This window comes from Heteronotia binoei, chromosome 12, assembly GCF_032191835.1.
Source record: "Heteronotia binoei isolate CCM8104 ecotype False Entrance Well chromosome 12, APGP_CSIRO_Hbin_v1, whole genome shotgun sequence".
NCBI classification, from domain to species: Eukaryota; Metazoa; Chordata; class Lepidosauria; order Squamata; family Gekkonidae; genus Heteronotia; species Heteronotia binoei.
Genome location: NC_083234.1, coordinates 51,950,286 through 51,964,082, shown reverse-complemented (window position 1 = coordinate 51,964,082; position 13,797 = coordinate 51,950,286). Strand labels below are relative to the sequence as shown.

Here is a 13,797-nt window from a genome sequence, read left to right as displayed (position 1 = left end):
ATAACTCCATGAGGTACTGTTACATTATTTTTAGCAGGGGAGTACCAAGCCCACTTTGTAGCTTGAGATAAATACTTTTTAGTACAGGGTATTTATATTTTACTGTTCTGACTTCAGCTGATGTGTTCTCCTCTTGTCCTTCAGGTTTCTGAGGTGTTCGTTATCTCCTCCATCCACCCCAAGGTAGCACAACTTTGGAAGAATTTCTTCAGGCAGAAGACAGGATCAAGGAACCTGCAGGCGACCAGGTTCAGTTTCGTTCAGATCTGGCAGCAAATGGGCATTGTTTTGCTTATAGCTAACTGGGCAGATGGTCTTCAATACACTGTCCTCCCATAATGGTATTTATCTATTTTGGGCAATGTTTGGTGGTTTTTTTAGGGTGCATTGCTGGTCTTGACTGTTCATGGACCCAGGAGACCAAACTATTTATCTGGGCAAGGAGGACTGAGGTAACCTATGTGCCTCTATAAGAAATCTGCCATAAGTTTCTCTTGTCATTGATGGATTGTCACACTTATTGGGAATCATCTGCTGGGGAAGTTCTCTACCATGTCTATGAGCTCCTCCCATTATTTCAGTGGTATTTGTGTTGGAGGACTTCTTCCCCTTTTGACCACTCTCATGACTCTGGAAATATTTTTCTTCCAAAGTAGCCTATAATTGTTTCCTAGTGGATCCTGCCTGTTCTGATGGCAGTGATATGACTGCAGGCCCCCAAGGGACTTTGCAGTTCTGTCTTGCCCCTGTCATTCTGCCTCCCAAGGCTTCCATCTCTTTCTCAACTGGCCATGTGTTGGTGCAGACTACTCTGGCTGCATCAGTGACATTGGTGGATTAAAACCTGTATTTAACTCCACCTCTCTGGATTTGGTGTCTGTCTGAATTGTCCTTTCCCCATGCATATGCCTGGATGCCCCTGGAACTGATGCATTAGAAATCTGTAAAAAGTTTGTTGTTTTTCAATTAAGACAAGGTTTGTGAGTTAAAACTCTCGTTTCTTTCATTTATGCTTTCTAAAATCGTGTCCATTTGTATTATTGTGAATGCATTATTTTAATGATTTTATGATTTAATTAGCTGCCTTGGGCTTCCTTTCAAGGAGGAAGCTTGTTTACATTTAAAAAAAAAATAAATCTCTAGGTTAATTTTAACTCAGAACAACAGAGCCCCCTTTGCAAGGTAGATTACAACAAGCATTGAAAGAAAAAGTAAATTCTACCATCCCTCACATTTTTTAAAAAGGCTTGCAACAGTTGGCTTTAACATCTTTCATAATTAGAAATGTTATGCTAAAAACTTAAGGAGCTCCCGGTATTGAAGATCTTGCAAGCAAATTGTATTGCGGGGATTGGCTTGAAATTCCTTCCCAGTCAGTGCTACTTCTGCCCTGGATGTGCTCTCATCACTGCTGATGCGATGGTTCCTGCTTGCAGAAGTCTTGGAATCCAGCATCTGTTGAGTGAGCCTGAAGGAACTTTTTGAATTTATGAGGTTTACTGGTAGACACAATGATTCCCTCTTCTTTTATCCTGATCCCAAATAACCCTCTGAGAAGGTAGAGCTTGCTCCCAACCCCACTCAAGGTATAACACCTGCACAAGGACTCCAAACCCCAGGCAGACATCCATTTTGTCCTATTTGGTACCTCCTTATTCTTAGGACTGCTGCTGTCTTGTCTGATTATTCTCTCAGCAACCTCTCAGCCCAGATTTCTTCCCAAGCAAGCAATACTGTCTCTCCCATACTCCACACAACCACTGTTAGGCCTGGTGCCTTATCACATCAACCCACTCCTGATGTCTTCTGAAAGCAGGAGAGCCTTTTTCTCCTTCAGATGGCCAGGGATGTGCCTCCAGCTGTGGCGCAGTCACTGTTTTTGTAGGCTAGGGAATTTCGAAGAAAAGGCAAGTGTGCGTCTCTCACACACTAAAAAAGACTACAGTATTACTGAAAAGGATGCCTTTTGTAGGCTAGTGGTAGTAGGGCCAGAGTCTAAGCTGCCCTGGTCACGCAAAGGACTAGCTCTGGTGTCTCAGATGCTCACTGGCCTCAGATACCCACACAGCTGGCCCAGTAGAAAGGCGCCTGCTGCGTGATACTAGCTAGGCTGCAAAAGGAGCGGCATTTTAGGAAAACGGCCAGAGTCATTCACGTTTGCTGCTCAAGAGACTCTTAATAATGCTGAACACTCTTCTCTGGGTGAGTGCGCTCTTGGTGAAGCTAAGTTAAAAGTGGCTGGAAACAGTTGCCTCGAAGAGAGTATGAACATTAACTCCTTGGTGAGATCAAGTAGCAGGGACATATGCTTCCGGGTCGCTGCGGCAGGCTGTGATGCGTCACTTGCAGCAACAGAAAGTGTTTTTTTGCAATTGCCACTTGTGACTAAACAAGCCGGTTTGTACAGGTGGGTGTGCTACATGGGCAAATGCTGTTGCCAGCTGTCACTCATGAACTCGGGCACAGTGGCACAAGGGAGCCAGCCAAAGGCCTGCCAGCATCCTCAACTGCCGCTGGTTGGCTGGTTTTGTTTGCTGGCTTAAAAGAAAGAACACCAGTGGCTTATAAGTGAATTGCAAAATTTATTGGAATGTCTTCATTTGGCAAGGTAGTTCAATCATCGCTCCCCCCTCTGCCTCAGGAGGACTTAGGAGGAAGAGAAACAGAACGAAACAGAGAGAGAGACACACACACACACACGTAAGGGCACTTTTTGCTTTCAGAAGAAAAAAGACAGCTTGTCACATTTGAACTATGTTCTCCAACTCTCTTGACCCGTAAAACACACACACACACACACACACAGGGAAAACAAAGGAATCCCAACAACAGATGTGGAGCAGAAACCGCAGCAACATGTTGTCAAAATGCAGAAACAAGCAACCAGAGTAGTAGCTTAAAAGCTTCCAAAGGCTTCAGAGCTGTTACAAGAGCTCTGCCATGCAGGCAAATGCCAGGCCAGAAGCTGCTCTGAGCAGCAGGTTCCCAGCTCCAATGGAGCAGCTCCAAAACCAGCTTCCCCCCTCTGAAATCACAGCCACATCTAAGCCACAGTGGGGCAAGGGGACTTTGCACACTAATTGCAGAGAGCACAGTGTCAGGCAGAAGGGTGGGAGGGGGAAGCAGAGAGGTTAAAGGCAGAATATTCCCTCAGTCTGGATGCAGCCTTGGACAAGTGGAAGGCAAGCTGGTTCTAAAAGCCCAGTTGGCGCACCTGTCACAGCCATGCTTGCTTATGGATTTGAGTCCTGATTGGTCCAGAGGGCTGGGGGGCAGAGATGCTCAGTGGGATTATATCCCCAAGGATATAACTACTTTTTTGGAACAAAAAAAGGTGATTTTTGCCGAGGATGAGCCACACATGGAGAAGAAACATCTTTCTTTCTGTTCTGAAACTTTCAGCCAGAGGAGAGCCCCAGGAGGCATCAGTGGGATTAAGGCCTCAGAAGATCAGAATCCCATCTGGGGAATAATGCCTATAAAAGAGTCCAACCATCTAAAGCAGCAGCTCTTAGTCCAAGGCTGGACAAAGCAAAGCTGCAAGATATGCCCCTGTGATCCTGCATGCTAGCACGCCTGAGCACACTGATGTCACAAACGTACCCACCCTGCCTTCTGTGGGAGGGGACAATTTTGCTTCTCTGCAGATTCCCTGGGGTAGTTTTTGTGAGTTCTGCATGCTCACCTTCCCCTTTGAACATCTATGATTATGGGGGAGCTTCTGCAAAATGGCCCCCACCTCTCATGGAAACTCTGGAGAAAACCTGCAGTTGTATGCAGGGATGTTTAGCAAATTCATAACTGCAGTCCATCACTGCAGAGGCACTCCGACTGGTGCCAAGCAGCCACCCCTACAGCTGTGGGCTGGTGGATATCTATGTCCCACATCTATGTTAGACTCCTTATGCCTGTAAGGGAAGAGAAGCGCTTCCAGATGGGCCACTGACCCATTCCAAAGTGCAGAGAGGCTGCCTTGGCTCATTCATGCCCCCGGGATGGATCTAAGCATCTGATACAAGAACACTGCTTTTAGGCAGCACAACACACACATTTAAGGTACAATTAAATTAGTAGCTTAAGATTGTATCCTAACACAGACTTGAAGGCTCAGAGTATGCAATGTGCTTTGCAACAGGTTTTAGAAAATAAAAATAGATATTGAACTAATTGGCAATTAAAATAAAACAACCCCCCCACCCCCTGCTCAACTTCGCTCCCACCTCAGGGGAAGATCTGACCATGTCTTTCAACCATGCTTCGTCTCAATCTTTTGCCATGGGAAGGGAGTTCCACAGCAGTAGGGCACCCACAGCTAAAGCCCTGCAGGCTCTCACTGCAGCAGATGGTGCACAGATGCTGTTGCTACTTCCTCAACTGCCTCCAGTAGCTGCAAAAGGCCACAGGGGAGATTTCACTGTAGGGGGGATCAGGCCACTGAAATCTTTAGTGGTCTAAAAGAACAGCTTGAACTGGGCCTGGTGAAGGCCAAGGAAGCGAGTGCCTTTGGCTCCGGGGCAACACAATTCCTCCCTGTTTCCCGCCCCCCCCCAGCCATAGCGTCTCTAACCATTCTTTACCAGTTTCAGCCTCCAAACTGCCATCAAGGGCAGCCTTGCACTGGTAAGCCTCAGGGCTCTTGGATGCAATACTTTCCTGTGCCTCATGAGGGGATAAAAGGAACAAAACCCTAAAACTCAGGGCTGGGCACACTGAATGCAGAAGGACTACAGTTTCAGAGTAGTAAACTCCCACAGATACTGTATATTCATATTAAGCTGTCTGGAGTTTTTCACTGGCTTGGTTTAAACAGAACTATTGAGGGAAATGGCCAGCAGGCAAGGAGACATTCTCCTGACCATCTTTCCCATCTGCCCCAGCATCTCCTTCACCAAAGTCTTCCCATGAAAAGGTGGGGGGAGGTCACACTCAAGTCCGCTTGGCGTGGAGCATTTCGATCAGAAGGTTGTTACAAGGGACCTCCCCACTCAGATGCTTGTGGTAGAGGTACTCTTCAGCCTGCATGCTGAGAGACCGGATGTCAGCTAGCCAGAGAAGCAGCTGCCGGAATTTGTCCGTGGCGTGAGGATAGTGGCAGATGGTGTACTCCAGCAGTGCTGCATTGGCTTTCTCCTGGGCATCTTTTGCAAGGCTGGAATTCTCCAGGTACTTTACATCTGCAGCAAAATGAGAAAGGAAGACAAAATGAGCTCATGTTGAGGCAATGCCTAATGGGGTGCAGAGCTATTCCTGAATCTTCAGGGGGATATTGAAACAGGGACCGAATTGTAAAAGCCAAAGAAATCTGGCTGACTCCTGCAAAACTTGTGTAGAAATTCAATCTCCCACAATGCCACAGAATGTTCACAGTCACTCTTAATTTTCTGACTGCTTGCACATAGAAGCAAACCATACAATATGTCAACAAGTGGTGGCCCTAACAGAGAAAAGCACAACACAGAAACAAGAGACAGCACCACTCACTATTGGTAAACCTGGAGGACTGAGTGGGAAGAGGGTCCAGACACAGGTAAGAGACACAGTGGGCTACAAAACAGTGACAAGAGAATGGTGGGTAGAAAAACTGATATCCAAAATGCAGAGGATGGAGGATAGAAACCAAGAAAAGGAGCAGCTAAGGAGAAGTTGAGGCCATGGGGAAAAAATCTCATACAGATTTGAGAAACATGCTGTTGGTAAGGACAGCCAAGTATAGGAGGTCAGGGGATTGTGGTCCAGGGAGAGCCACAAGCAAGGGCTGAATTACATACATCTTGTTATAGGGCTGCCTGATTAATTTGAAACAGGAATTTTACAGATGTGGCAATACTATCTGAACCAGCCATCCAAAAGCAATTTGCATGTCTTATACAGCTAGTCCCTTTCGATTAAGCAGGACTAAAACAATTCATTCAGGCAAAGCATGAATTTTTAGTTGGTATTTTTATTAAAGCTTAAAACATAGAGCTACAGAATTCCTACTAATTCCAGTCCAACCGTTGTTTATATAAAAAGAAACTGGGGGAGGAGATCCCTACAGAGTCCAAGTTCCAGCACCCACAAGATATGTGATTCCCAGAATGTACTCCTTTAAATGCTATACAAAAGCAGCAAACACATTTTAGAATGCAAAAAAGATACAGCATGTCTTAAGGTCCTAGTGTAAGGCTGCTGTGGAAATTCATCCCCAGGGCTATTTTTTGTTTCTTGTCCATGTGTTTTGGGCACCTGCAGAGCTCTCACCTTCCGTGTAAGGCCACAGATTGTGTTCCTTTCTGAACAGCGCCTGAAGAGATCACCTTAATCTGCCCCGACCTCTCAGAAGTGGCAACATGGATCAGGCGACATGGAAACCTTTATCCCTGGTGTACCTGGAGCTGTCGCTCAGAAACCAGACATTGGCAAGTGGCTTTGCTAAATCTACAGCAGAAGGGCCCTTCGTGCAGGGACGACTTCCTTGGAAGCGAGAGATGCAGTTGGCAAGCGTGAATGCAAGGCGATAAGCAGATCCCCCTTAAGCTGGCAGCCTGCCTGGGAAGGCAAGCCTTTTCATCCCCATCAGGTGAGAGGAAGAGGCAGGCAGGGCCTTGCTTCCGCTTCTTTCATCACGGGCCTCAGAGTGGAGGGTGGGGAGAAGATAGAGGACCGGGCTGAGGCTGTACAGTGCAGTGGGTCAGCCCTACCAGCTGATCTGCTCCATATGTGTTCACTCATCCACTGCTCGTGGCAGCTTCTCACCTGAAGCAGCACTATAAGAAGTGATGAGGGGGAGTGGGGGGGAGGTTCCTTGGTGCCAGCTGGAGTGACCCTCCGTCCCTTCTTTCTTCTCAGTTCTGACTCTTGGCTGTTCCTGGCTATACCTTTCTTAGGTGGAGCTTTCCAGTTTCACACTGTGCTAATTTTTCCTTGAAGCTTCCTCTTGAAAGTGCTAGCTAACAAATTAAGCAAGGACTGAGCAGTCTGAGTGAAACAAAGCCCTTTGCGAATACATCATTATATAGGACGATTTGGAGGTCATTAATTCATAGAGTTGCCATAAGTCAAAAGCAACTTGACGACACTTAACTCACATGCACACAGAGAGTTAAGTGATCTAAACAAAAGTTTTGCGAAGTTATTCTGCAAATAGAACAAAACCAACAATACCCCTGAGAGACCGAGAGCTTATAGTTATTCCACCCAATGCTTGTCCCTTTCAGTTATGTTCCTTTGCAATCACCCTTCATTCAGCAGCCTTCTGAGTTCTCCCACCTGCTTGTCTCACCACCTTGAAGCTGTCCCAGTGGCCTGCCCCAGCCCTTTCAGATGGACCATGCAAGGATAGCCTGTGCTGCTCTTTCTAGTAGAAGATGAGCAACACAGCCAGGCTGGGGGACTGCAAATGTGACTCCAAATCTGCCTCTCTCTGGTTTTGAAAGAAGCAGCAGGGGGAAAGTGCCACAGTGTTATGTTTCTCCAGACTGCATGACTGAAGGTCATAGATATGAAGAAGATGATGATATTGGATTTATATCCCACCCTCCACTCCGAAGAGTCTCAGAGCGGCTCACAATCTTCTTTACCTTCCTCCCCCACAACAGACACCCTGTGAGGTGGGTGGGGCTGGAGAGGGCTCTCACAGCAGTTGCCCTTGCAAGGACAACCTCTGCCAGAGCTATGGCTGACCCAAGGCCATGCTATCAGGTGCAAGTGGAGGAGTGGGGAATCAAACCCAGTTCTCCCAGATCAGAGTCCGCACACTTAACCACTACACTAAACTGGCTCTCCATCATTGCTCAAGGGGTGGTCAGCACATGAGACTGAGCTATTGTGTATGACTGAACTTAGGAAGCTGCATTACTGAGTCAGACCATCCACCTACCCAGCACACTATGACTGCAGAATCTCTGGCAGAGGAAGGTCAGTTGCTGAATATAATTAACATAGCTACAGTTTAAAATCCCTAATTGGCATGGGGCTGTAGCTTAATACTACAGCCATCTGTCAATTACTGATGTTTTTAAAAAGCCGTCTGGGTGGGATGGTGACTACAGAGAGCTGGGGCAAGCCAGATGCAGGGGGAAATTGCACTATGGATGCTCCATTGCCAGAAGCATTCACTGCAGCAGCCTCCTAGGACTTCATGGAGGATGGATGCTGTGCAGAAGCCACCCAAGCCACTCCCTGCCTTCTACCCAAGCAAACAAGTTGGTGTGGGAGGCAGCAGACTGCCCGCCAACATCAGCCGCTTGATGTTATGTTATGCGTTCAGAGTCTGCAGCTCCTGTCAGTCCCGGCCTGTTCTAGCTGCTAAAAAGCCCTGGGTCTTCGGCTCTGGCTGAGTGGAAAAGAGGCAACGCACTGCACTCCCTTATAACCAGGCACATCAGTCTGAAATCTCTTTAGCGGCTTAATATTATTGTGATTGTCACATTTAGAAGTTATATTGCTAAATGTCAACTCTCTACCCTGAGTTGGCACCACAATAGCAAGTTCTTCTCAGCGACTCACCTGGTTTGGAAAAGAAACCCTATTCACAGTTTAATTGAATATTTGAATAATCGTTTCATTCCTGCAAGGCATAAAGAATGTTGTCCAAATAACATCGACTCACTTCATTTAGAGCCGCCGCAGCGGCTGTAAAGACTCCGTCCTCTGACAAAGCAGCCCCTCACACAAGCGGAGCTGCCGGGGACGATTTCTATGCCCTGAAGTGTTCTTCCTATTCATGGCTCCTTTTGTTTGCCGGAGGCTTCTGATAAATTGCAACCGCTTAAGGGAATGCAGGCTTATAAAAGCCGCTCTTGCTCCCCTCCCCTGGAGTGGCTGCGTGGTGAATGGAAGTCAGGCAGCCGCGGTAGGGGTCAATCCATTAAGGCCCTATTAAACCCTTCTGGAGAACAAAGCTAACCTGTGTGCCAACCTCATAAATATTGCTATTTTGAGAAGCCCTAATTTTAATTAAATCTCTTTACCTGCTCAGGAGAGAAATCTATTTAGGCTCAAATGGCAGCCTCTTGTACTTGCGGGTGCGAACGAACGAACGTGTGTGTGTGTGTGTGTGCAGTTTAGCTCTGATTGTGCTACAGCCAAGAGGGAAATGTGAAAATTCGTGAAAGGCAATTACATCTTACACATAATAAGCGAGGCAGCTCTGTACAGCTGAGCCTGTGAAGGGCAAATGGCTCCCAGCACGCTCTGCGGTACTGAGAGAGAAAAGTTGGATGTGGGGCAGCAACGCAGCGCCAGTAATGGTAACCTTTTGTTCCTGGTTTTCTCTGGAAAGCTTGGGCAAAGGAGAAAGGACAACAACGAGGCAGAAGTTTAACGCAATGCGCAAAACAGGATGGGAGGGGGTTCTTTTGGACCTGGGATGTGATGCTAGAGGATGGAGAAAGGCTTAGCTACGGCGGGGGGGAGGGGGGAGGCGGACAGGCCTGGGGACTGGGGTGCTGCTTGCTTCCTCCAGAAAACCTCCCCCCTCCCTCTGAAAAAGGATCCAGGTGTGAACAAGAATCCACCACAGCATAGCCACAGTTTGTTTGAAGCACTAAGGCAGCCCTCTCATAGGCTAGAAAAAGTCTTTGTGCATATGTAGAGTGCACTTTTTTCAACATTAACTAACTATGGCCTGCTTCAAAAGGAGATCAAAATATTATGCTCCATTTTGACCATCACATTCTAGAAAGGATAAGAATATTTTAAAACCTCCCATTTGAATACCACTGGATATTAAGCACATGGTAGTAACCCTCTCCAAACATAACTGAGGCAGGCCATGCCTTTGTGCAAGGACAAAAATCATGCTGAATTCAGTTCTTCTTTTTAACCCAAAGCGTGTCCCTAGTCCTTATGGCAGTTGAGACATGCATGGGGAGTGTGAGGGCAATGCTGTTGGAAGCCAGAGGGCAGAGCGATTTCTGCATAAGATTTTCAGAAGGAGAGGGGGCAATGGCCCTGACCTGGATAGCCCAAGCAAGCCCAGTCTCATCAGATATTGGAAGCTAAACAGGGCCAACTTTGGCAAGTACTTGGATTGGAGACTTCCTTGGAATACCAGCAGTCGGGAAGCTTTACTCAGCCACCTCTCTGAATATTCTCCAGGCCTCCAGTAGGGGTCAGAAGTCACCAAACTTCCAGGTGCATACACACTCTCACAGACATGCACATAAAAATGCAAAAATACCAAAACAAAACAAAAAAGGAGAGGGGGGTGGGCTGATTTCAATCCCTTGCAAACACCAAAACAAGAAAAAAAAATGCAGAATGAATTACATAACTTGCATAATGTATGGAAGTTACAGAACTGTTTCTTCTTGGTGCATAACTGGGATTAATTTTTAGCATCAAGTACAAACACAGACCCTTCCACAGAAAGCTTTTACAATAGCCTGACCTGGATAGCCCAGGCAAGCCCAATCTCAGAAGCTAAGCAGGGTCGACTGTGGTTTGTATTTGGATGGGAGGCTGTCCTTGAAATACCGGGTCAGGAGGCAGGGACAGGCTTTATTCAGCCACCTCCCTGAATATCCTCCAGGCCCCCAGTCAGGGTCAGTCACCAGAGGTCAACATGACTTCCAGGTGCAGACACACACAAAAATACAAAAATACCAAAAAGGAAGAAAGAAAATCTTTTACAATATTCATTGATGATGCTCAGGACTGGGATTTGACGGATCCCCAGAAAACCATTACTTTCTCAGTGGAGTACAATATAGAAAATATCCATAGATTAACTGGAACACTATAATGGAAGAGGCTGAAATCTGCTCCACAAATGATCTGCTCCTTCCTCCCCCAGACTCTTGCAAAGTGGCCCTCTGGAGAAAAAAAATCTGTGGAATCCTGTACTGTGCTGCTGCACCAGCTGGGCCAGAATACTTCCAACAGTATGGCCATCTAACAGGTCCAAATAAGGGATGAAACATGCAAGGCTGCCTTCCAATCTTTGCCATTTTGAAATGCTCATGATGGCACCTTCCTGTTTATGCCATATTGGTGGCTGATTCCTTGGCCACTAGCAGGAGCTGAAACATTTTGCAAGCTACCCAGATCCATCCAAGCAGGTCTGTGCATTGGCATACATCAGCATTTGAGCAGAAGAGGCACAAATCAAGCCTAGCCTAATTCACCACAGATATTTTGTCTAGGCAAAAAGTGAATGTGTGAACTGTGCCACAGAGCTAATCTTGAGTAATGTGCAACTGCCTGCCACATTGGAGGCTGCCCTGAATTCCTCTGACGCAAATCCAACCAGATAGCGTCTACCTTTGCCCCCACCAACACGGCAGCAAGAGATTGTCAACACCTATATTTTGCAAAGGCTGTATCAACTGGTTTTGGCAACACTCAACACAAACAAATCTTTTGAAGTTTGATAGGACGTAACCAGGATTATTTCAGCCAGATGGCAAGGAATCCTCTGCCACAGGCTGCTGATTCTGTGTCCCAGTTGGCAGTTTCAGATTTCACATAGCCTATGCGAAAACTTTTATGCCAGTCTGGTGGGTGCTCTCAGGCTGCAAGAAGACAAGCCTTTCCACAAACCAAAAACTCCAAGGGAAATAGCATCTGTACAAGCAACAGTAAAGCACTGAAACATATAACCTTTATGGAAGAGGAGACTGCAACATGCAGGAAATGCAGTGCTTGGAGCACAAAACAAGGTATAGGAAATATTTGGGGAGGGCATAAGATCCACAAGATGGAAGCACAAAAGTGGCCTACATGGAAACTTGCAGGGGAATCAACACAATTGGCTTTCCTTGAGAATCTTGCCATGGGAGCCATTTCTGCAGACCCTGCTGTAGTCTCTGCTGCGTCAATCAGGAAGAAGAGAGGCTTTGCAATGCAGACTACACTCATCAGGGTGCAAGGGCCTGGTAACCAAAGACCAGCCACCCATGCCAACCAGTGCAGAAGAACACAGGAGGGGAGAGAAGATAATGGTAGCAGGCATCTTTTTTGCACCCTGTTCTCAGAATCACAGAGATGGAAGAGCACAAGGAAACAGTCCTCTGCATAAAGGCAGGGGCCACCCACCCACACAAACCAGAGAACAGGGATACCACTCTGTTGTGCAGATGACTCATGCACTCAAGTCTTTGACTCCTCCTGGGCTCCTATGCCCCCCCTTACATGTTCCTACAATGCCCCCCATTCCTTCCCTTTCCTTCCCTTCCCCACTTACCAAGACTGAAGAGAATGAGGAACTTCAAGCAGACAAACTCTTGCCTATCTACTTGGAGGGAATGCAAGTGGAGCGCCAGCTCCTGTGCCCTCAGCACCAGGTTGTTCAGGATAGACCCTGCCTGTGTAGCGACTGTTGACATGTCCACCTAGAAACATAGGAGACAGACAGGGCTCAAGTTCCATCTCAGGAGAGAACCAGGAGAGCGCCCAGACAATTGATGCATCAGCCACTTCAATAAATAGGACCCTCTAACATACAGACAGTGCTTGGAGAATATGTGACTAAACAAGTGTACTAATTTATTTAAACAAACATATTAAAGAATATCAACTCCTTATTAATAGGGAAATATCTCAATGAAATGGAGAGATCCAAACATTTGATCCAAAAGCTGAAATGTAACTCTGACATTTTAAAATTCATTCTAAATTCAATAGTGGGCAATATTTCCCCCCTATCAACAAAATAATTCAATGCTAAGCAAGATAATTACTTTAGGGAAAATGTTTGGCTTTAGCAACCCTCTGTGCTTGATCCAAAAGATCAAGTTTGGCACAATTTGTGGCTACTGGATCAGATTCTTATGACTGATAATCCATGTAGGACAGGATTATCAGTAACCATCACTCATTATATGCTCAGAGGCAGCACATCTCTCAATACTTGCTCCCCGAAAAGAACGCCCTCACACTTATTCTGCTAAATGATTGACTGAAATTGATTTTTTAAATCATATTTATAATCCGCTTTGAGTCCCAATGTGAAAGGCAGCATAACAAATAATAATAAAAATACCACCACCACCAGAGCCATCTGGCTTTGCTGTTGAGACAGAATATTGGATTAGATGTGCCTACTTGGTGTCCCTCATCCTTAACGTATGAGTATCACTACCCAAAAGAAAACAGTGACCTTTGGACATATATGCACACAAACGTACCTCCTGGCCTGTCACCAGCAGCATGCTATGCTCCTTCCCATACTGCACTTGCCGAAAGATGTGGTCAAACACCAGCAACTCACTCCAGCAGTTCTGCAGCAGCTTCATCTGGTCTCCCACCTGGTCAGAGAGAAGCAGGGGCTAAGAAGCATCCTCCGCAACTGAGGAATTGCTTGGCAAAGCAGAGAAGAGTAACTTTCCTTACCCTGCAGTCCCAGTCTTGCCATGGGAGCCATTTCTGCAGCCCCTGCTGTGACCTCTGCTGTGTCAACCCAGAAAGAAGCAGCAAGACTTTTTTTGTGGGGGGTCATACTACTCCCCACCCCTACAGGGTTTAAAATGCAACATGGAAGCTCTCTGATGGGGAGAGAGTTGTGGATGGGGAGCATCTAACATCCTATATATGCAAGTGATTTGCTCCAGGAAATTTTTTGGGGGGAGGGGGTCTTTGTGAGAGGGTGGGGGCTGCAGCATGCTATGAGTAGGTCTGCACTGCAGTGAAACTGGAAGTGCAGCTCTGGCCGAGGAGAAGCATCTGAGCTCTTTGGTGTCGATCCTTGAGATCAGACATCATTCTTGCTAGAAACAGCCATGAACAGTCCTCAAAAGAAGGGTGGAGGGACATGGCCAGTAGGGCATGACAAGAAGAGAATGGAGATTGGTAGCCCAAAAATCCATCCTTGGGATC

General features: G+C 46.6%; 2 protein-coding genes across 3 annotated transcripts in view; one reads left to right on the top strand and one right to left on the bottom strand.

Moving 5' to 3' along the window:
- The window catches only part of ADGRD2 (adhesion G protein-coupled receptor D2), a 66,093-nt gene extending 65,102 nt beyond the window's left edge, over positions 1 to 991 (top strand). For both annotated transcript variants that reach the window (XM_060251224.1, XM_060251225.1), the window contains exon 26: positions 145 to 991. In XM_060251224.1, coding sequence (XP_060107207.1) covers positions 145 to 152 — 8 coding nt within the window. In that variant the 3' untranslated portion in view covers positions 153 to 991. The remainder of the gene's footprint in view (positions 1 to 144) is intronic.
- Positions 992 to 4,557: 3,566 nt separating this feature from the next.
- The window catches only part of NR5A1 (nuclear receptor subfamily 5 group A member 1), a 32,734-nt gene continuing 23,494 nt past the window's right edge, over positions 4,558 to 13,797 (bottom strand). Inside the window, exons 4-6 of the mRNA XM_060251481.1 lie at positions 13,110 to 13,229; positions 12,167 to 12,314; positions 4,558 to 5,174 (exon numbers count right to left, since the gene is read on the bottom strand). Coding sequence (XP_060107464.1) covers positions 4,927 to 5,174; positions 12,167 to 12,314; positions 13,110 to 13,229 — 516 coding nt within the window. The 3' untranslated portion in view covers positions 4,558 to 4,926. The remainder of the gene's footprint in view (positions 5,175 to 12,166; positions 12,315 to 13,109; positions 13,230 to 13,797) is intronic.